We start from the raw sequence: 21,661 nt of genomic DNA on the forward strand, positions 1-21,661 counted from the left end.
CCCACCGCAGTGAATGACCAAGTGCAAATTCCCACCAGCCAGCACCGGCGGTGAGGAGTTAAGTTAGCTGACATTGCTTCGGCTGCAATCACATGTCACTTGCATGTCTGAGCTGACTAAGAGGAGAATGTCCGTTAAATGGAGGATGACAGGTAGTAATTATTTGAAACAAGGACGGCTGGGATGAGATGTCAAAAGCAGGCCATTAATGCTGACAAGGCTGGAGTCAGCCGTAACAGCTGTCTCTCTCCCAGGTGAGCTGACCCTGCCTGCCATAATCCCATCTCCACTGAGGCCTAACCGGGCACGGCTTAAGCCCAGGAAAGCCATGGAGAGGAACACTGCATGATGATAACTGTCACTGAGACCAAACCCGAAGCACAAAATCCTTCCTGCCCTGCAGATCTACCCCGGATGCCAGCTTCCCTTTCCAGCACCTATGGCCACCTGGTGTGATCTATGAGTGTCCCCATAATGGAAGGCATTATAGAAGAGGACTCGCTTTCCATTTTCACTTCTCCATGTTCTGGCCTCAGAACTGAACACTCTTGCCCGATCTGGTGCCCTCGGGATGTGCTAAGCCCCAGTTCTTGCTCTGCCCACTTCTTTGTACCCCACCTCCCACACACACAAACACACACACAGCTTTCCTACAGTCTTCATCTGTATTTCACCCATCACAGGCAGCTTTAAGAGATGCCCCTTGTTTGTAACGTCACAGCTTCCTGGAACACACTGAATATGCATTATTTGATCCAAATCCGTTCCAGTGTGACTTTCAATAGGCTACTCACAGTCATTCACCTGCTCAAATGACCTGAGGACCTGGGTTTAAGGGCAATTAAGGTGCTTATTTATTTCCTAGGTACGTATCTGCTTCCACCTCAGAATGACACCCGTGGTAAGTTTACTTCTACTCTGTTCCCTTTTAAACACTGATCTGTAATGTTTCTGACCTCAGAGATCAGCAGTTCTCTGAAAAAGTTATATCATTACCATCATTATAATTAGTATTTATTTATTTCAATTTTATACCGCCCAATAACCGAGGCTATTTTACTTTATTATTGCATTGCATTTATTGCCCACTTTTTTCCTCTTATAAGGGACCCAAAGTGGGGTTCATAGCTCCATTTTATCTTTACAATGACAGCCCTGTGAAGAAGGCTGAGCTAAGAGTTGGTGACTGGTCCAAAGTCCCCCATGAGCTCCAAGACTGAGGAGGGACTTAAACTCAGATCTCCCTCGTCCAAAACTCTAACTACCACACCAGACTGGCTCTCCAATAGTCTAATGTATGTACTTCATAATCCTGGACTTCTGGAATCCCTCAAAAGGTATCTGTATGCTCATCTGGCCAACGCTCCTTGCCCTATAAGAACTGACACAGTTACATTCTGGGGAGCGGCATGCTAAAGTTGCAAACTGTTTCCCTAGTTTCATAAAGAAGTATAGCAAATGTCATAAATACACAATACACACAAATTAAAAAGATGCAACAACAGCTCTTCAAGGGGGAAAAATTAAAACGCCATCATCATGGAGGAAGAATTGCTTCCAAAAGGTAAAAATAAAGGGATTTTCAGGCCAAACATTGAATTTGCACTTCTAAATCCTGATTTAAACTTCTGAAAGCCATAGTGAAACATAGCCTATTTTTGAAAACACTGCTTATGAGCTATTTTAATAATATCTGCATTCTCAAGGTATTTTTACTACAGAAAATTTACATACATGAGTAAACAAGGTAAAAACTGCATGAATTAAAGCATCCAGAATCTTTTATGAGACCATTGAACAACTCCTGCAGTCTTAGGTCTGCAAGGCTTTTCATGAAACATGTCTCAAGTAAAAAGTGTATAGGCTAAAATACCCAGGATCTTTAACCTATACTTGAGAGCACTATGAGGCAGTGTGGTACAATGGTGAGAGTGCTGGACTGGGGAACCGAGGATCTGGGTTCTAGTTCCCACTTAGTCCTGAAGCTCACTGGATGACTTTGGGCCAGCCACTCCCTCTCAGCCTCACAGGGTTGTTGCTGCGGGGCTAAAATGGAGCTCTGGAAGCCACTCCGTGTTCTTCACAAGTGGGAAACAGGCAGGATCTAAATGCGATGTAATAATAATACTGAAGGAAAGGAAACATTGGCAGAAGTGGCCCAATTTAAACCGAGCCCGGTTTCCCAAAGAAATCCGCTGCTGGGTGCTGCCAAAGAGAAATCATTTGCTCTTGGCCTGGGATGTGCCTGTGTGTAGCCATCACCCCACCAGGCGCCACTGTCTCAGCATTGAGCCATGCAAAGCGGGACCAGCATGGCCTGGTGCGCAGGGATGCCTGCCTCACTGTCACTTAATCTCCCATCCCCCCCGCCCCCGCGAAAGAGGAGTGTAAAGATACCTATCAGAACTAATCAGCTTCTCTCCTAAGAATTGGCCCACAATTCCCCCTTTCTCCTGTCCCCCGGATTCTCTCCTGGGTTCTTTAGCCTTCATTAGTTGGTGTTTGCATCACCTTTTCAAAAAACGTCAGATATCATCACCGGCTTCGTTGCTTAGCACTTCCCCCTATACAGGCAATGCAAACCTAACCTGCTGCCTTTCCCTTTCATGTCTTAATTGCTACTTGCTGTCGCTTTAGGAAAGACCGGCTCCTGCGACAGGACGGACCGAGCATCCAGCCTATCCACAAGCATGCAGCTGGGGCTCTGGTCCAGCTGTTGGAGAAACAGCTGCATGGAGCCCCAAGGACTTTGCCCAGTGCGTGTGCCAGGGATGGGTCACGGCTCTGGTTTGCTCACAAGAGTATGAATTCGCAAGTCCCTGGGAAACCACAGTCAAGGCCATCTTCCTGACCTCAGGAGGCCCATGAAACATGGAGGTGGGAGTGATGTTTTGGAGTTGACCCCTGAGAAGATAAAAGAGTGCCTGCAAACGGCTCTAAACCTTGTTAGCGCTAACCATGGTTTGGCAAGATGTCTGAAGCAAGAGTCCTGGGATACCTTAACCACTAACAAGTTTTGGCATACATTTTGAGAAGAGAGTCCATTTTCTCAATTGCATGGAAGGAAGGCCAGCACAGATATTGCTTTAAATTTGAAGCTAACAGTTACTTCTTTTTTATTTTTACTCTAATGTATGTGCAGGGTCCTAATCTGGACTGAAACTCTAGTTCTGAGGGTAGGGGATTTAAGATCTGGATCAGCCTTTGTGTACCTACTTTGGAGTAAAAGTGGATGGAAGGAACAAAGCTTCTGAAAAAAATTTCAAGTAATGTCTGTTTTAGCCCTAAAACAGATACAGGAACGTTCTTGCATGCAATGGATTTTAACAAGAAGGGGTTTCTTAGAAAGATGAGAATTGATACAGGGGAAGCAAGGGGAAGATGCAGGAGTCAAAGTTACTAAGCCAGGCAAGAGGCAGAAGTACATCTGTCATGTCTAACCTGAGCTCAAATGTATTGCAAGATAAAAGCAGAGCCACTCATTGCTAACAGCAGTCTTGGTAATAATACTCTCCTTCTTGCTGCGCTAATTTAACACCTAAAGAGGGGCAATTACTAGGAGAAATCCTTCAATTTGCAATTCAGTCTGAATTCAGTAGAAGCAATTTGCTAATAAATTCTAGCTTAGCCATTTCCGCGGTCAGGGAACCGTATGGAAATAAGATGAACAGGGCACACATATTGACAGAGGCTGGTGAGTGGCAGCAACCATGACGTAAGAGCATCCCCTCATCTGGTGTCCTCTGGGACTGCTGGGACTACAACTCCCATCATTTGTGCTGACTGGGGATGATGGGGGATTGAATCAAAACAGATTGTGGCTGCCACACTGGGGAAGACAAAATTAAGAATACAGCCTTCCTAATTACCAGAAAGTCTGTGAAAACTTTCTCATGGTACAGTCCAGACAGAGCCAGTATTTTTCATTGTACACTTTACTCACAGTTCTCCTGCCATCTGTGGCCTCTGCTGTTCCTTTACTCTTGCAGCATTCCAACATTTCCTGTAAATGTTCTCGCTCCTCTCCCCCTTACGGGTGTCTTCCTCCTCCCTTGCTGTACTCTTCTGGCATGTTTCTCTGTTCTCTCTTCCCATCAGCTCCTGAATTACAACAGCAATCCTATGGCCCCTGGAAAGTGTCCAGGTTGCCATAGGATACGGTGGCTCTCTTCCTTCACACCCACAAAGCCACAAGTATGGCGAAGGCTCAGTTGAGGCTGCAGAAGGCCTCTCTTATGAGATGGCCACCTTGCAAACAGTGCCAAAGAGTGAGTAGAGGAAGTGTGCAGGTGGAAGGGGAAATAAAAGGAAGGAAGAAGCAAAGCGGGCTAGCTAAGGTCCTATGGCCTCTTCAGCCCACCAAAAGGAAGCTCAGCTGGCTGGCCTCAAGGGCCCTGTCAAAGTGTTTCTTGTATTTTAAACAGGGGGGTGGAGGTGAAACCATCTCTGTCATCCTCCCATCTGCCTCGATCTTGCCTGTTCAGAATAAGGCAGGTGAGGGGACTCTGTCACCTGGGAGTGCAACCCGTAGGATTGTGCTCTTTGTGTGGTTACACCACACTTTTCTACAATAATCCTTAGAGGTGAACAACAGCAACACAAGAACTCCGTGATCAACACTCAGACTGAATCCCAGTGTCTGAAGTACCTTCCCATGGGGCCCCTTATTTCAGCTTCCATGATGGGGGCAGGCAGTGGCAAGAGCCTGATGCTCCTTAGCCTGCTCCTGTCTTATCAGGGAGGGAGGGGCATAAATTGGTGGAAGAGCACATCCTCCTCATCAATTTATGCTGCCTTTTTTCCTCTTACAAGGAAGTCAAGCTGGCTTACATAGTCACCTTCCTTTCCGTGCTTTTCATGGAAAGCATAACAAAGCTTTGACCCCCAGCACAGCTTCCAGGTAGGGCTGCACCTGGAAATCCTGAGTAGCTTCTGCCCAGAGAAGATGTTCTTGAGCTGGTCCTACACCTGGGCAAAGCGTGGCCTCTGCATGCAGTTCCATCCATGCACTTCTGAATTCCATTTAAAGTCTCCCCTGTGCTCCAAAACCTTCCATTGTCTTCCTTTCTTCCCCTTCCCCAGTGTAAGAATATGAGACAATGGGCAGGGATGCCTGGAGGTTGGTTTCTCCCTTTTCTTTATCATACGGTGCTTTGATACTGTCTGTTGTTACGTGCAGTCAGGTTGCCTCCAATTCATGGCAACTTATATATGAAAACTTTCCAGAATGTCCTATCTATGGGAGCTTTGCTTAGCTCTTGCAAATTCAAGATATGCCTTTACAGAGTCAATTCATCTCCTATTTGGTTATCCTTTTCTTCCTCTGCATTCAGCTAGGATACTGTAGCTCTTTGGAAATATTAAAATATTAATCACCAGCAGTTCTGAGAAATGATACACAGCTCTCCTGGCTTCACGATAGCCTCTGCAAAACTTCAGCTGATTGCAGGCTCTTATTTATTTTTTAATTGTGCGCAGCCTGTGCCTCGACAGCAGCAGAAAAATTTATCCGGGCTGCCATTTTAGGCTCTCTGGAAGGCTCTGGCCCGTGAATCGGTCATGTGTCATCGCTCCCCATCTGCTCAGCTGTACTTATGTCACATCATCAATGGGGCTTGGTGTCTATTAACACAATGACCCAGTGCTGTTAACACCGACCTCTGAACAGGAATGTGAAAAGGTTTGGCACCAGGGAAAGGTCATCCACCATCAACTCTTCTCCTGATCCAAACCTGGCCAGACAGAAATGACAAGCCTTTTTCAAGATCCACGCAAATCAAGCCAGAAAATGGGCAACAGCTTCCCTTTCAGTAAGGCTTAAAATGGTGACTCAAGGATCAAAACAAATTATCTCCATGGAAGATTCAGGCTAAAGTCGAAGCAGTTGTGATTTGTTTGTGTGTTTGTTAGATTTATATCCTGCCTTTTTCTTTTAAAGAGCTCAAAGTGGCTTATATCATCTTCTTTCTTCAGCTCTCAGTCTTATCCCCAAAACAACAACAACCCTGTGAGGTAGGTTGGGCTGAGAGTCTGTGACTGGCCCAAAGTCACCCAGTTGGCTCCATGGCTGAGCAGGGACTAGAACCCAGATCACCTGAGTCTCTTAACCACTACATCACATTGGTGATGGGACCATAAAGGAAGAACCGCAAAGGCAATCCCCCTCGTCACGATGAAAATACAATATCCAGATAAAAATAGCAATATGCAAGTTACAGTAATTCCTTCAAATAATGCATCCTCACTTAGCCAGGGCAAAGTTCAGGTGGTTTTTCTGGCCATCCACTCAATGGACCTAAACAGCATTTACACTCCTCCTGACTGAGATTCTGCCTTAGTGATAGGTTTTCTCAGGCTTTTAAAGGACCTTAAAAGCATCTTACAGAGTACTGAATGTGAGCACAGCTGGAATTATCATTCTGGAAATCACACTGAAGCCCAGCCTTGCTGGCTCCTTTGATAATTCCTTGGCATAAAGTGCCTGCAACCATTTGAGATCATTTCTCAGCACTTCTCCAGTGCTACCTGCCCATCATTTTATTACCCTTCCAACCTGGAGCTGGTTTTATGTTGGACTATAATACAACATAAAAATGCCTCCCTTCTACATAGGCACAATCTGACATAAAACTGCCTACTGCTGGTTTGCTTTGCATATACCATTTTTTGATGGCTTCATAATCTTTCACACCTAAGCATGCAATTTTGCATTTTCCAGTTTCCATTCCCACACCAAGCTAACAAGGTGTTACAAGTCACCTGGGTAGCATCCAGTTCCCATTTATGCACTGCAGTGAGCAACCGCAACCGCAATGCCTGAAGCAGCTAGCTGGCTTGAGGCTCTGACCTGGGAAACCTCTTGTGCCCACCTGCATTTGTGATGCTATGCTACAGTTTGCTCGTGTGAATGCGACACACACGGAGCAAGCAAAACCGGGCTGTCTGGGAATTATAGGAATTACCGTCCACATGTGGATAGGGCAGCATCTGGGGAGACAGCTCTACTTAATCACTCGAAACAGCTCAAACAGATGCTGTGGCAAAAGAAAAAAAAAGCCCGTCTCCAAGAGCAAAATCATACTATTACAGATTCTTTCCCTTTGACCCCTTCCACTCTTTTGATTGAGCCATGGATGCTTTGCTAACAAAAGAGAGGTGGGAGATAAATACAAGGACGTGCACAAAGTCTGCTTGCTAAATTAGGGCTCTGTACAGAATAAGCACATCCAGATCATGTGGTCGTGGTCTTGGGCCTCAGAGGGCCCTGTTAAGCAGAAGTTAAAGGCTAAAGGTTAAGCTTCTCCTTATCGTTAGATTAGCTGTCTGCCATAGACTATTTAATAAAGACAGTGTGGTTAGCCCATTTAAATGGAAGCAATTGATTTTCATTTAGCAGTTGTCCACCACTGCCAAGCCATTGCTGAAAAATCCATTCTAGGGTGACCCAACATGAGACAAGTCATATATATTTAGTGACAGGAGAAAGCAGTGTTAATGCAGTGCCACCTGTGATTGAATTAATGCTGTCTCCGTCTCTGTCTCTGTCTCTCTCTCTGTGCGTGTGTGTTCCTTCTCTTTAAATAAAAAACACACCTTACTATTTTTTATCATATGTGGTGGATTTGTGATAATGTGAAAAAGTACTGGATTAAAATACATAAATGGATGGAGGAAATACCACAAAAACCCTTTGCTTTTAAACCTGAAGTTTTCTTGTTAGGCATCATACCGGAAGATATTAACAGACAGGAAATGTATTTGATTTTACACTTAATCACAGCGGCAAGGATTGCATTTGCTCAGTGTTGGAAAAGTGAGGAACTACCCACCGATGAACTGATTTTAAGGAAGATTTTGGACTGCGCAGGAATGGATAGATGGACTTTATCATTGAAGGAGAAAGAAGACACTGACTTCTATCAAACTTGGGATTTTTTTCTATAACTGGCTGGAGAAACGGGACTTGGCGTAAATGTAGAGATGTTTTCAAGTTATTATAAACTGATTTGAATTTGACTATAGAATGTTAAAAAATATGTAGTAGGGGGTTGACCCAGTAAATCTGATGTATGTGATATTTGATGTCTGTAGTATTAGTTTAAAATTTTAATAAAACTTAAAAAAACCCCACACCTTACACTGGCTGTGCATTAAGGCTGCGACCCAAACTGGCAAGCAGGAGTTTCACTGGCATTCCAATGCTAGCAAAAGTAGCATGGTCCAATTAAAAAGGATAGGTACACAAATCTGTCACACCCCGTTCTTCATACAGGTCCAGCTTTTGCAGCCTCTGTCAAGGTTGAATAAAGGGGGAAGACATACTGTCTATGTGAGTAAGACATAGGCTTGACTCCATCTTTTCTACATGGCCTCCCACCAGGTGTAAAAGAGGGCAGCAAACCCAAACTACTTTTATTATATTTATATTCCACCTATTTCCAGTTCAGGAGACTTACAACATTAGAAGTACACACCATGGAAACAAAAGGTATATATAATAGTTTAAAATATAATGAAATCTGTGTGAGTATTGAACTGAAATGAAATTAACACAGCAGTAAAAACAACTTACACAACAAAGGTAGTCCAATGTAATCTCATGGCTCCAGACTATTACCAAAGGCTTGCCAGAACAAAATGGTTTTTTGCCTGCCTCTGAATGCATAACACAGAGGGTTCCAATTTAGCCTTCCTGAGAATGGAGGAGTTCTGGAGTCTTAGACAGCCACCACAAAGGTTTTCTCCCACGTTTCCAACAAGTGTGCTCATGAAGAACCTCAGATCAAACAGAATATCTTAGGGTATGACTCATAGGGGAGAGTCGGGTCTTCCAGATAGCCTGGGCCCAAGCTGTATAGGGCTTTGTAGCTCATCGCCAGCATTTTGGATTGCTCCCAGAAACAAACCGGGAGCCAGGGAAGCTGTTTCAGTCTAGGAATTGCTCCCTGTAGGCAGCCCTAGTCAACAGCTCAGCTCTCTCAGTTCAGCTATCATTTCTGAACACTCTTCAGAGTCTATGTTGAGTATATTACAGTTATCAACATGGGATACAGCTATGCCATTTGTTACTGGGTCCAATCTCCAGGAGTGGGTGCAGCTGGCACACCTGTGTTAACTAGTTTTGCACAGATTTGGTGTGACCACCACTCATACCTGGACATCTAGATTCAGGGTTGAATATCCAGGAGTGTACCTGAGCCGCAGACCTCAGTGGAATCCTATCCAGTACAGGCTGAATCCAGCTCCCACCTCTCCAAGGTTCCTGGCTACACCCCCAGGCTGTACAAATTGAAACATACCCAATACCGCTGGACAAGCAGGAGCCAAAGTTGTATCACCTTCAGCATCCAAGGTGGAACAGAGCCAACTGATTTTGTCTGCAAAGTGCTGAGCAAATTGTTCACAGTGGGTTGTCTAAAAGTTTGAGAACTCTCTTTCAGGTTAATGTACAATGCAACCCTGACTCCCCCCACCAAAGAGGCCTACTGAACAGCTCTTTGCGGAGCAGTAACGGCAGAAAAAGTATGTTCTTTGCCGCCTGTCTTGCCAAACAGTAGGCCTTCAAATAGGCTCTAGCTTGTGTTCAGATGCACTCCAAATTTTCAGCTTGCATCTTTCTAGTCCTGTTCTTATTCATGTCATCAGTGGCAGCTCGCTAGAAAGCTAGAACGCTGGGTCGGTCTGCCTTGTGAGGGAGGGTGCTCAGGAGCAATTGTGTCTCGCACCCTGGTCATTTCTCCCTTCCACAGATAGGCCAAGGCTTCGGCAGAGTCACCAGCCGAAGCAACGAGAAAATTCTCGAGAACCACCCTCAGACTGTCAGCCTCCTGGAGCAGAGCATCTTTGTCAGCTCTCCATACCTGCAGAGGCTCTGAGCACCAGTGACCCTCTTTCCCACAAATCAGCAAGTCTAAAGATGTGCCCAAGACAACAGAACTACAGAGAGTCCCTCTATTCTCAGAGCAACTGAAGCTTCAGTTCATTAATCAGCTGGGGTTAATTTTAATTGCCAAGAACAAATTCTAAATTGGTGAAACTGCTCATTGACAAAAATTACATTCAAGTTCCCAGTGTCCAGTTCTCCATGAGTATGCCATTCTAGACTGCTTCATACAGATATAAAATGCATATAATTCTGGCACATCTAACAAGGTTATGCTATGTAAATTGATTATTCATATTTACAAAAACACAGATCTATAGAACACACAGCAATTCTTCCTGTAGGATGCAAGAGAAATACTGAAAAGAATATGAAGCCTTAAGAAGTTAACACAGCTTTTGTGATAAAAGTCTTACCTGGAGAGCACACTCCATAATTTCAAAATGTTAATAACTCAACACTTTAATATTTCTCCCCCACCCCACCTCACAGCTTTTAATATATTAATGAAACTGTACTTCATTAATATGGGCTATGAGCATGCAAAAATTAATTGTGAAAATAATAAAATCACTGAGAGTTATAGGAGTACAATAAAAGGATGAGAAGATGTAAAATTGGATTTTTTTGAAGTGCCTACTTGAAACAAACTACCCCTGTTCAGTTCACTTGCAAAGCATTCCTCTTTCTGAACTCTGTGATTTGAGCTGCAAAAACAATCTATCTTTCCCCTTTAAAGTTTGCATAAATCGCTGGTTTTAGGGTGCAAACCTCTACATGTTCAAAAAAGAAAGAAAAGTCTTACAACACTTTTCATGCATGCAAACATTCATGTATAGGGTTGTTTTCTTAAACAGTAAGGCCCCTCTTAGCATGGGACCTACCCTGGGGCTGGAACCAAGGGTGCTGTACATCCAGAACAGCCTACCTAGTCCAAGGCTGGAGAGGTTGAGCCAAATGGTCCCAATCCATCCCTCCTACGATCCCCTTATGGCAAATGGGGCAGGATAAAAAGTTAATAAATCCATCAATGCCTCCTTTCCCCACCCCATATTCCCCATCCATGAATAGTCTGCTGGTTTCTCAACTTTGGGGCAACCCCCCCCCCCGGTTCTGAAAGGCCTTCCAATTGATCAATGTTGCAATATTGCTTATTCCCCTTTCCAACAGTATCAAACAGGCCCTTCTGTTCCAAAACCTTCTGTGCTGAAAAGTTGGAGTGTTCCTAAATATTTCATAACACCTCAGCATATGAATCACAGAAACACAGAAACAGAGCAAGTCAGAAGCAGAGCCGTCTTAACGCATGGGCCTGATAGGCACTTGCCCATGTTAACCCTGTGTATGTTAACCCTTGGAAAATTGGAAAACTTCCAAAATTAACAGTAGTTGTAGTTGTCGTAGGGGCCCCCGTACACTGCTTTGCCCAGGGCCCATAATGCTGTTAAGACGGACCTGGTCAGAAGCGGGCTCCCGGGCCATCTAGTCTAACCCTCGGGCTCCAGACGGCTCCGTTCACGACATGCCCACCATGTGCATGTCCAGCCTATCTTTGAACACCCTCACCGATGGGGCCTCAACCACCTCCTGTGAATCAATGCTGTGGTCCTGAGCAGAAGCACTTATTTCATTACACTGTGTCCAGAGAAGAGTTCTTACAGTTGATCGTTACTGAGGTTTCAAAGAATTTGCTTCAAGATTTCATTGCGGCAAGCTCTCAGAATTTAGGGGCAGATCAGCAAAAGCAGTATCTTTCACCATTATCATGAAACTGTATGTTGTTGCTGCTATTACCACCACCACCACCACCACTAAATTCATGCATCACTTCCCACAGCAACAAATATTCTCAGCAACAAATAACTCATGCATTTGTGATTAATATAAAGGGTGGAGGGGAGACTCAAAATTATTATTAACCATAATCAGCACAATATCTATAAAATACCGTAAAGCAATCTGAAACTATATAATATTAAATTTAAATATATTTAATATTATTTGTCATATTTACAAATACACAAAATCGCCTGCTGCTCACAGCCTCAAAGGAGCACTGCAAAAGTGCTCCACAACAATTGAGCCATTACTCATGTCCAAATGCCTGGGAAATTAAGTACATCTTTGCCTGGTGCAGAAATGATAACACTGTTAGTGCTAAGTGAGCTTCCCTGGGGAGATAGTGTCATAAAAATCGGACTTTCTCAGGAAAGGTCCATTCCATCCTGGCAATCCCGAGCTTCTGTTAGAAGGGGCACTGAGAAGCATCAGTAAAGCTGAAAGCAGCGACGGGGAAGGTTCATATGGGAAAAGGAGATCCTTAAGGGGCTAGGGGCTGGAGCCATGCAAGGCTTCTGTGATTGAAACCAGTGCTTTGCATTTGGCCCAGGAAAAAACTGGCCCCCAGGGCAGGCAAGCCAGGACTGGGCATGTATGCTCATTATCACATGGTTACCCAGTCAACAACCTGTCTTCCAAATCTTGCATTTGCTGCAGTTTCTGAACTGTCTTCAAAAGCAGCCTAGCACACAACACATTTTTCCGACAAATGTATATTTTTCATAATAAATAAAATTCAACAAATTGACAGCAGACCAACAAGATAAGCAACATCTTTTTCCTAGTCACAGAATATTCCTTACAAGACGGTTAACCAGAAAAAGGTGTAATAGTGGATTTATCCACACAGTTCTCGCAACATACTGACAGAGTAAGTATTTACGTCACAGTGAAAGAGATTAGTATTGAGCAGGCCCAAACAGGGCCAGGTCTAGATAAAAATCTGTATGGCCAGGCAGGTTCTACAATTACCAAAACTGAAGTGTCCGATCTGGAATTCGACACACTATGTTACATACAGCGCTTTCTCGACTCGTAATCATGCCAAGTTATGTTACTGAGAGCTACTGACAAGCGAGAAATATATATGGATATTTATGTAAATGACTATGCTGCACAAGGTTTGTTGAAAGCTTTGCAATTATGTGTGTTCATCTTCATATATACACAGATATGCATCTCTTACCCCCCCAAAAGAGTGTGTGTTTGTATTTGTGCGTGCGTGTGCGTGTGTGCATGCGCGTGGGTGTGTGTGTGTGTGCGGTGGAAGTACAGAACAATATAAAAAGTGTGAATTTCCCCTTAAGGTCACTGGTTTAATTCATAATTACAATAATATAACCATGCATGACAGAGTTTTAGGAAATGTTTCACAGCTTCTATATGATATGTTGTGTGTGTGAGGAGTCTATTCACGGGTGTATGTGTTCAGGTGTGTATATCCCACTCAAATGCGTATGCATCTATCTCTCTTTGAATATCTTGTATTTGGTATATCTAAAAAGCTCAAACATATTATTTATTATTTATCTAACACCGTCAATGCATATTCAGCGTTGTGAATCTCCAACAACGCAGAGTTACACCAGTGAATTTTAACCATCTCAGTCACATAAATTGCTAGCATCCACTTGGAATACATCCAAAAAGTGGGGTGCAAGAAGCGTATTTATTGCCCAACGTTCACGAAATTCAGCTGGGACCATCAGTATTCACATGCGAAAAGTCAACATACACTGATTCTGAATTTCATTGTGTGTGTTTTTCATGTGTACACATAAGCACATGTGTATGTACATGCATCTCAACAATATTCTCATGCAATACTGAGGTTGTAATATATAGTCAGTTAATAAATCTTGCATCCGCACAAACACCTCATAATTCACAAAAGAGCATCTGATGCTCTTACACAGACATTGCATTATGGACTTTCCTAATTAATAACCCTGATTTAAATCTCTAGGCAATCAATTAAGATTAATGGCAGAAGTCATTCCCCATTCTCTGGATGCGTGCCCCCCCTTTCCTTCCCCCTCACCGTGCCCTCTCCTGGCACCCCCATTTCAGGCTGTGAAAACCCTGGGTCCTGAGACTGTAATCCTGTTATCTGCTCCCTTCTCCCTCTGAAAAGCTTACAGATTAACACAGCAGACATTATCGAATTTACAACCAGCCACTCGGACAGCTGCCCTATTTTCCACAGTAAATGCGGAAGGAACTAATCTGGTTAAGAGCGTGGGACTAGTTCATAAATCTGGGTGCCCAGGACAGTTAAAGCTGTCACGTCTCCTCGGAAGAAGAGCAACTGAATTAAACTGTCAGCTTTCTACTTGCTGTTTCTAGCGATCCCTCTGTAAACTGGACTAATGAGATACTCAGTATTAACATAAACCAAATCAGTTCCCAACAGGTCATAATTGCTGTGTAGGAATCGGGAAGCCTGCATTTTATGATGGAGCATACAGAGAGAGGAGGTGTTTCAATCCCTGGGAGCATCATTCCAATTAAATACAACTGTTTTGTTCCAGTCTGGGGCATTCTGATGAAATGAAACCGTGTGGGAAGGGAGAAATACCACTATATCAAATATCGGCAATTGGTGAGTTACTATAGAGGGGACCAAGGGAAGCACGAAACAAACCTGACCCTCTGTTGCTCTTTGGTGTAGACAAGCTAATATTTGATAGCAGCAGGTGAGCATTAATGATGCATACGGGGAAAAAAACCTTCATCTTCTTCAGTAAATAGTCATTGTCCTACATGAATTCTGCACAGCTGCCACATCCCTGGTACTCATCGCAGAGGAAAGTGACTAGCAATTGTGCTCTCTATTTTCCAAAAGTCCAACTTTTGTAAGGAGCCATTTCCTCTTCCATTTCCCACCATAATATTGTAGGATCAGAGGAGTACCACTTTTTAATGGCAGCATGCATATACCAACCGCTGGAATAGACCGAAGCAGGCTAAGTGCACACTCCTCTGTGTGTAGACAAAAATGAGTTCTCCAACACCAGCAACCCCAAGCCATCTATGCAAGCTGAGGGATGCTGGGAGTTGTAGCACTTATTTAGCATTTCACCTGCAAACTCTCTGGGGGTAGACACAAAATATGGCTTATTCCCCGAAAATGGGACACAAGCACAGGATAAGCTGGTGTGCCCAGGGACACTCAGCCATGCACCATTGGTCTGTCCAGGAGAAAAGCAAGAAACAGCCCGTGCACAAACTTCTATACCCAGATGGCTGTAAGAGACCATTCAGAGAGAGGCATCTGACCTTGTCGGTCTTGATATATGGACCAAGAGCCACTGAGGTTTAATCAGGTGGAGGAGGCCAGGGGCCTATGAGCTTTTAGGCCAGTGGGCACATCTGGGATTTTGAGGGAGTGCAATTGGTGTTCTCACAACATGCCTGTCACATAGGTGCCTTGCCCATTCAAAGAGTAGCTGTCACACAGAACATTTGCTTCACAGAAGCTGAACTGGTCAGGCTAAAAGAAAAGTAGCCCACTCAAGAACCTAAGCCCAAGGTCTGAAGCCCGAGACATGATCCAATCTTGGATCCAAATAACGATGGTACTGGAGGGCTTTACAGCTTGATGGCCTGCCAGCCTTTCCAATAAAATAAGAACATTTCCAAAAACTCACATAACATCAAAATTAGGATGCTAAGAGTGCCGAGGGTGCACACTGCTACACTTAGGAGCTTGACTGGAGAGGAACCCCCAGGAACAGGATCTTGGCCTTGGATTAGGAAAACTTAGGTTTGAATCCCTGTTCAGGTCTAGAGGATGCTGACTAGCAGCCACTCTTCCTCAGTCTACCCCATTTCTCAGGATGGGAGAGACGATAATGTGAGTAGCCAGAAAGCGATGAAGAACAGCCAGGGAAACGATGTCATGGAAGCTGCAGCTGGTGCAGAACGCAGCAGCCCAGGCGGGGGATGAATGTCCGGCCACGCGCACGTGCTGAAAGGTCTGCACTGCCGAGGAAGTCGCAGCGAGCACGGAGCTGTTGCTCTTGTGGCACGCCATCAAGTCCCCTCTGACTGACAGAGACCCTGTGAATGAGTGCCCTGCTTGGCAATAAGCCATGGTGGGTGGGTCATCGGCAGAGCAACGGATGACGAGCCCGATGGACGATCAGGCTCAACACGAGTTGCTGGTCCCCGTCTTCCCCCAGTCCTCCCAGGGGGCACTAACGGAGGACCAATTTGTCTTTCCACAACTCACTGCAATCACAAGACATTTGAGGCAATTGTTCGTTTGTTCACCTCAATATATACCCGTATAATTTTTGAACCACTGGATATTTCAGCAAGTAGTATTGTAAATAATGATTTGTCTTTGTAAAATTAGTCAAACCTTTTTCATTAAAAGGTTCATTTGTTTTAATGTTTAATGTTTTTAATGTTCATTTGTTTCATTTGTTTTAATGTATTTTGTATTCGATGTTGTAAGCCGCCCCGAGGCCTTGGCAAGGGGCGGCATAGAAATGTTTTAATAAATAAATAAATAAAATAATGTCCTATTCCCCCAAGATTAAATCCCATTTTGAATCCCTACCCCTTTCTAAATTCCATTTTAAAATACAGGAGCTTTCCCTGTTTGTTTGTTTGTTTCTTTGATTCCATTTCTACGCTGCCCTGTAGGCCAAAGGTTCTCTGGAGCATAAAAACATTCCCTTGGATAGCTGTCAAAGATATCTACGAGGTGCTTCACCCGTTCCAAAGATGGAAGAACCTTCCGAACAAGGGCAAAAGTGAGGGCATTCGTACAGCACTGGATCCTACCCCTTCCTCACCCAAAGGCCTTGCTGCGAAGGGAGCAAGGAAGTGGCCCCTCCCTCTGTATGACTAAGATCATTTGCGACTTTCATTACCCTTGGCAGCTCACCTTTAGAAAGCTGTCACATGTAGCCCCAGGGGAAAATAAACTTACCTGCAGACTTGTCAGCAGGCACCTTTCTGCGCATTGCCCACCTAAGGCTGCCCATTCCTGCACCCACACACCTGAGAACATCTGTTGTTGTGTAAGTGCAGGAACACACATATATTTTGTGTGTTAAACAATATATTTTTTCCCACATGTATTTGCCTAAATTAAGGGGAACATTTTTTAAAATGTTTGGCAACCACAGACAGCTCTATCTGTCTACAACTGTCAAAACAGAGACTGCAAAATCCTGCTAGATGACTGGTTTTTGCAATCTCAAGGGAAAAAAATTCAGAGGGTGAAGCAGAGGCTGAAGAGAGCTGGGGAAAGGTCTGTTACGCTGGCACAATCACCAACGTCATCCAAAATAATGATTGTGCAAAGTCTGGCATGAGACAGTCGAGTATCCGTCCAGTAACGACGAACAGCGATTATGATCAAAGCAACAGTCAGCAAAAGCTCATAACAAAACAGAGACTTGTTTATTATTATCGGCATGCTACCCTTTGGAGGAACTGATCTCTGAATATGGGCTGTGAAGCAAGGAGTTGGAAAAGTTGCTTTTTCTTAACTCTGCCTCCTTATCCTCAGCTGTGCTTTGCCGAAGCAGAAAGCAGCGTTCCAGAGGCAGAAGACAAGCTGCTCCTGGGGCTTGCTTAATGCCAACAGGCTCTGCCAGTGCGTCCAGTCTGCCACATGCGCAGCAACCACCAACCTGCCTTTCCTACTTGGACTCCTGCAAGAGCCAGCCTGTCAGGATCTGGGCTGCTCTGGTAGCCAGAACCAGAACACCCACCACCACACTTGCAGGAACAGTCCCAGGCCCTGCCAGAGCTCTCAGCAGCAGGATGAGAGCCAGCTGCGAGTCCTGGAGAAGAGCAGAGCAATGTAAGAGCGAGCTCTCCCCTCCAGACCCGGCCTCAGTGCCACGGGTCCGCCTCTTTGCTGTTTCACCTGCACACGGCCTGCCCTTTCCTGCTCCTTTGTACATCTTGCTGTGCATCCTACCTTTCCATATTGCCTTAGCAGCACAGGTCCTCTTGTTAGCTCTCATGCCTGCACCCTGCCTGAGCCTTGCTGTGTCTCCTGCATCTTGCCATGCATCCTGCCTTGCCATTTATCCTGGCTCAAATGCCCACATCTTGCCTGAGGTCTCCCTTGCTGTGTCTCCTGCTCCGTTATCCCATCCAAGATACTTGCAGTGCTGATGACCCTCCTGGTTTTTGACCCTTACCTTGTTCCTGACCACATCCTTGTTCTGCCCTTCTGGTTCCTGTACCATGCCTATGATTTGGTCTTGCCATTAGACCCTGCTTTTGGACTCTGTCTTGCCCCAGAAGTTCTGCTGCTTCTGTTCCTCTTGTCTTGCTCCTGGCCCTGGACCCTGACCCAATCTTTACACAGCCCTGATTCTCCACGTACCAAAGCCTGCAAAGGCAGTGAGTTAACTCTGCCCACTTCCAGCAGAACTCCAAAAAGACAAAGAAAAAGAAACGCTCTTGAAAAGGCTTAAGTAGCTCTTTATGAGCCTGCATTGGAACACGAATCAAAATGCAGGAGCCAGCTTAGAGAAAGAGCAAAGCGGCTAATGAGCATGTTGAACTCTGTGCCAAGTTTCTGTCTATTGCTGCCCAAAACAGCCCTGAAAGAAGCCCAGGGGTGGGCGACAACCAACATCATCTTCCGCAACAGTGCGACAAGGTGCCGTTGCAAGAGCTTTCAAAAACTCCAGCGACTGCCTTGGTGTAGTGCTGTGGTCTGAAGGTTAACATAGCCTCAATTAAATTCAAGAAGCACGTCTGAGAATTAATTGGCTTGTTTACAGAACAACCCCAAAAGTATTCCAGCTCTTTCTTCTAGCCCCACAACCACTTTTTCTCTCGACTTTAAACAAACAGCAAGGGTGTGTGGTGATGCATCATTTATAAATTACCTTGTTAGTGCACTAAAAATAATTAATAAAAATCACCCCTACACACACCGCTTTGAAAAAACAAAACCCAAACGCCTGCCAAGGACTCCGGTGCGTTTGATGGAAGGCCATCAAAAGAGTTCACGGCTTAATGCGGGCTGTTTATGTGGGGACGGCGATCTCTACCTGCTGTCCCTCGTCACTCCCTAGAAACTTGCTGGCAGATGTTGCCACGTTAAGTTGCCTCTGAAGTGGCTCTCTTTCCTCCTCTCTCCACCACCACAGAGTCAAACTACATTAGATCTCTTCTATTTGTGCCTGAGGCGTGTTTGGGAGCGCAGCTGTGTCCACCCCCCACTCTACCTTTCGAGCTTCAGCCCCCCTCGGGCGGCAAATGTGAGACCAAAAAACATGGTTCTTCCACCCTTAGCTACATCTGCTGACAATCCAGAAAGCTCGCTGCAGGCTGGTGTGGAGCTAGGCCTCTGCCTGGAACAGATGTCGACGACAACCTGCTAGCTCACACCTGCACCAGCCTCCTTTCACCTCACAGATCGCTGCCTGACGACGGATGGCTCCGAGGGGTTCCATCCACAGTCAAAGCTTCTCAGCTATTAGTATCCGGCGTTTGTAAGGAAAGAACCACAGAAAAAAGGAAGAAGAAATTGTATTTTCTCCTCCAGTTCTTCATGCCGCAGCTCCAATTTTCTGGTCAAGGTCTTGAATTTCAAATGTGATGGTTCTTGGCAAGTGTGAACTAGATAACAAGAAGCTACTTAATTTCATTTGCTGTTTGGCATGACAGGTAGGGTGTGCGTGCGTGTGCGTGCGCATGTGGTTCTTCTCCAGACATGAATGCTCTCTCAACACCATAAGTCACACCCCAAAGATGTCAGCTCTCTTGAGTGCTCACCCCAACAGTCAAATTAATGACCCTTATTTGAAGTATATCTTTCTCCCATCTCAATCTTTCACTCTCTCTATGATTTTACAGGTATCAGTAGCCTAATTTTACAACAGTGCTCTGAACAGACATACTTTTTCCTGTCATAGAAGAGATGTACAGAAATCATCTCATTCTTGCAATGTGGAAAACAGCCAGTATTAATTAAACCACATGCATAATCCAGAGTTACTTGGGCACAAAAAGTTTGTAAGTACAACTAGTACTATGTAAAAATCCATTCAGTATCAAGCATTGAATGCAAGCGTTCTCTTGCATTTGCACTGAAAGATGGGCAGAAGGGCAAAATCTCCTTTTTTCTTGTCTGCAGGGTTGCACTGAAATATGGTGAGGGGGAAAGGCACAGACACAGGGTCCCGTGGTTTAGTTTCCCCATCTATGTGACTTTTGTCTAGACGTGCCGACTGGGGCTTTGAAGCAACAGTGATTCAATCACACATCTGGCCCAGACATTCCAAGAGAAATGGTTCTGTGGAATGGTCCCTCCCATAGCTGGGTCCGGATCATTTCACTGATTCTCCAGAGTGATCTCCTCGATGGGACCTGCTTCCGAACAGGACTGCACTGTTATTCTCCCTTGCCCACCATCACCAGAATCCATGAGACACGTGTTAAACCTTTGGGTCCTCAAGTAAAGCATCTTTGAATCTTCTCTCCCAATCCCTGCAGGAAATTCCCTTATTTAATAAAAATAAATAAAATGTGTAAACTGTATAAAATGCTTTTGTTTCTGGTGGAGCAGCTTGGTAAGTAGCTAATTAAAGATAAAGGTTTTGGGGAAGATGGACTCATTTTTGCAGAAGTGGCAATTTGGGGCACAACGAAGGCCAGGGTGCTGCCTAAGACCCATGTTTAGCTTTTCCTGCTCTACTTGGCATGGAATCAGCAATGCTTTGGGAGTGAGAAGGAAGGAGTTCCAAATGGTTTGGGAAGTAGAGCAAGGAAGTGTAAGCAGGCCCCTAAACTGGACCTGTGAACTCCACATGCTTCCCTGTGCTAACCAGACCACTCGGGAGGATAGCAGTTCAGTATTAGGCGCATGCTCACAAACCTCATCTCCTTGCTGCGGTCGCATCAAAGACACTCTGTCATACTGCCGTCTCAGCAAAGCCCACAGCGCATCGAGCCGACCCTGCAAAGAGGAAGCCGAGAAGACTTCTGATTAGCTGGCCTCCACGACAGACAGTCCTTCTCAGCATCACTCGCTGTCCTTGGGTATGTCTCAGGGATCATCTTCAGCCAAACGGCACCATGGGACAATGAGCGCTCCTTAAATGGGATGCTATTAGGCATAAATTCTGCTTAATGGGAACACATTGAGCCAGCGATGTGTGATTAAGTAAATGGTTCTTAACAATGTGTTAAATGAGTGGGAAATTCTAAGTTCGGCTTTTTTAGTATTTTAAGTTTAAAGGCTTTTATCTCACACATGTGATGATCAAATAAAGATTAAGTGCCCTTTTGGTCTCTTCTAAAGACTTCCTCAACCCTCCTCTGGTTTGCTGAAGTTCGACTCATCAACACAGGTGATGAACTGATGGTTCTCCAAGGCTGACTCTTCTGAGAGGCGTCTTCTAATAGCGTCTGCTATTTAAAGCAGTCACATCTTCCCTCCTTGGCTGGACAACTTACTGCCAGATCGTTTCTTTCATCCCTTGATTCAACAAGAATGACTTGCACGCCCCCTTTCAGAGATGGTTTATAGGAAAGGCCCAATAACGCCGAGCCTTTTGAAATTACGGGGAGGCAGCAGCTGGAAGGGTATGTTGGCAAGGCTCCTCCTTTCTGGGTGGATGGGATGCTGAAGCTTTGGGGTGAGTACGATTGTGTCTCCCCCACCGCCTCCGTCCCAGTTTCACCACAACACGCAAGACTTGCACTCACCCTTGGACTTGCTCTTTCTTAAAATGTCCCTTCTAATTGCTGCCCTTTCCTAGGTGTTCTGACACCTGCATCAGACCCCCGAGGAGTCTGGTCCTGATGCAGGCCTACATCCAATGGACCATATCCAAAGTTGGATCCATTTATTGCAGAGAGTCTACTGTAAGAAATACTAACTTTGGATACAACCCGTGACTGTGCTCTCTACATTCTCATGCCCAGAATTCCTATCAGCCCACCCTGCAT

General features: G+C 44.9%; 1 protein-coding gene across 1 annotated transcript in view; it reads right to left on the reverse strand.

Annotated features, from left to right (window-relative positions):
• ANTXR2 (ANTXR cell adhesion molecule 2) overlaps positions 1-21,661 on the reverse strand; it is a 133,520-nt gene that overhangs the window by 32,842 nt on the left and 79,017 nt on the right. Inside the window, exon 16 of the mRNA XM_044428233.1 lies at positions 20,586-20,666. Coding sequence (XP_044284168.1) covers positions 20,586-20,666 — 81 coding nt within the window. The remainder of the gene's footprint in view (positions 1-20,585; positions 20,667-21,661) is intronic.

The sequence above is a fragment of the Varanus komodoensis genome, unplaced genomic scaffold, assembly GCF_004798865.1.
Source record: "Varanus komodoensis strain SLA01 unplaced genomic scaffold, ASM479886v1 scaffold2, whole genome shotgun sequence".
NCBI classification, from domain to species: Eukaryota; Metazoa; Chordata; class Lepidosauria; order Squamata; family Varanidae; genus Varanus; species Varanus komodoensis.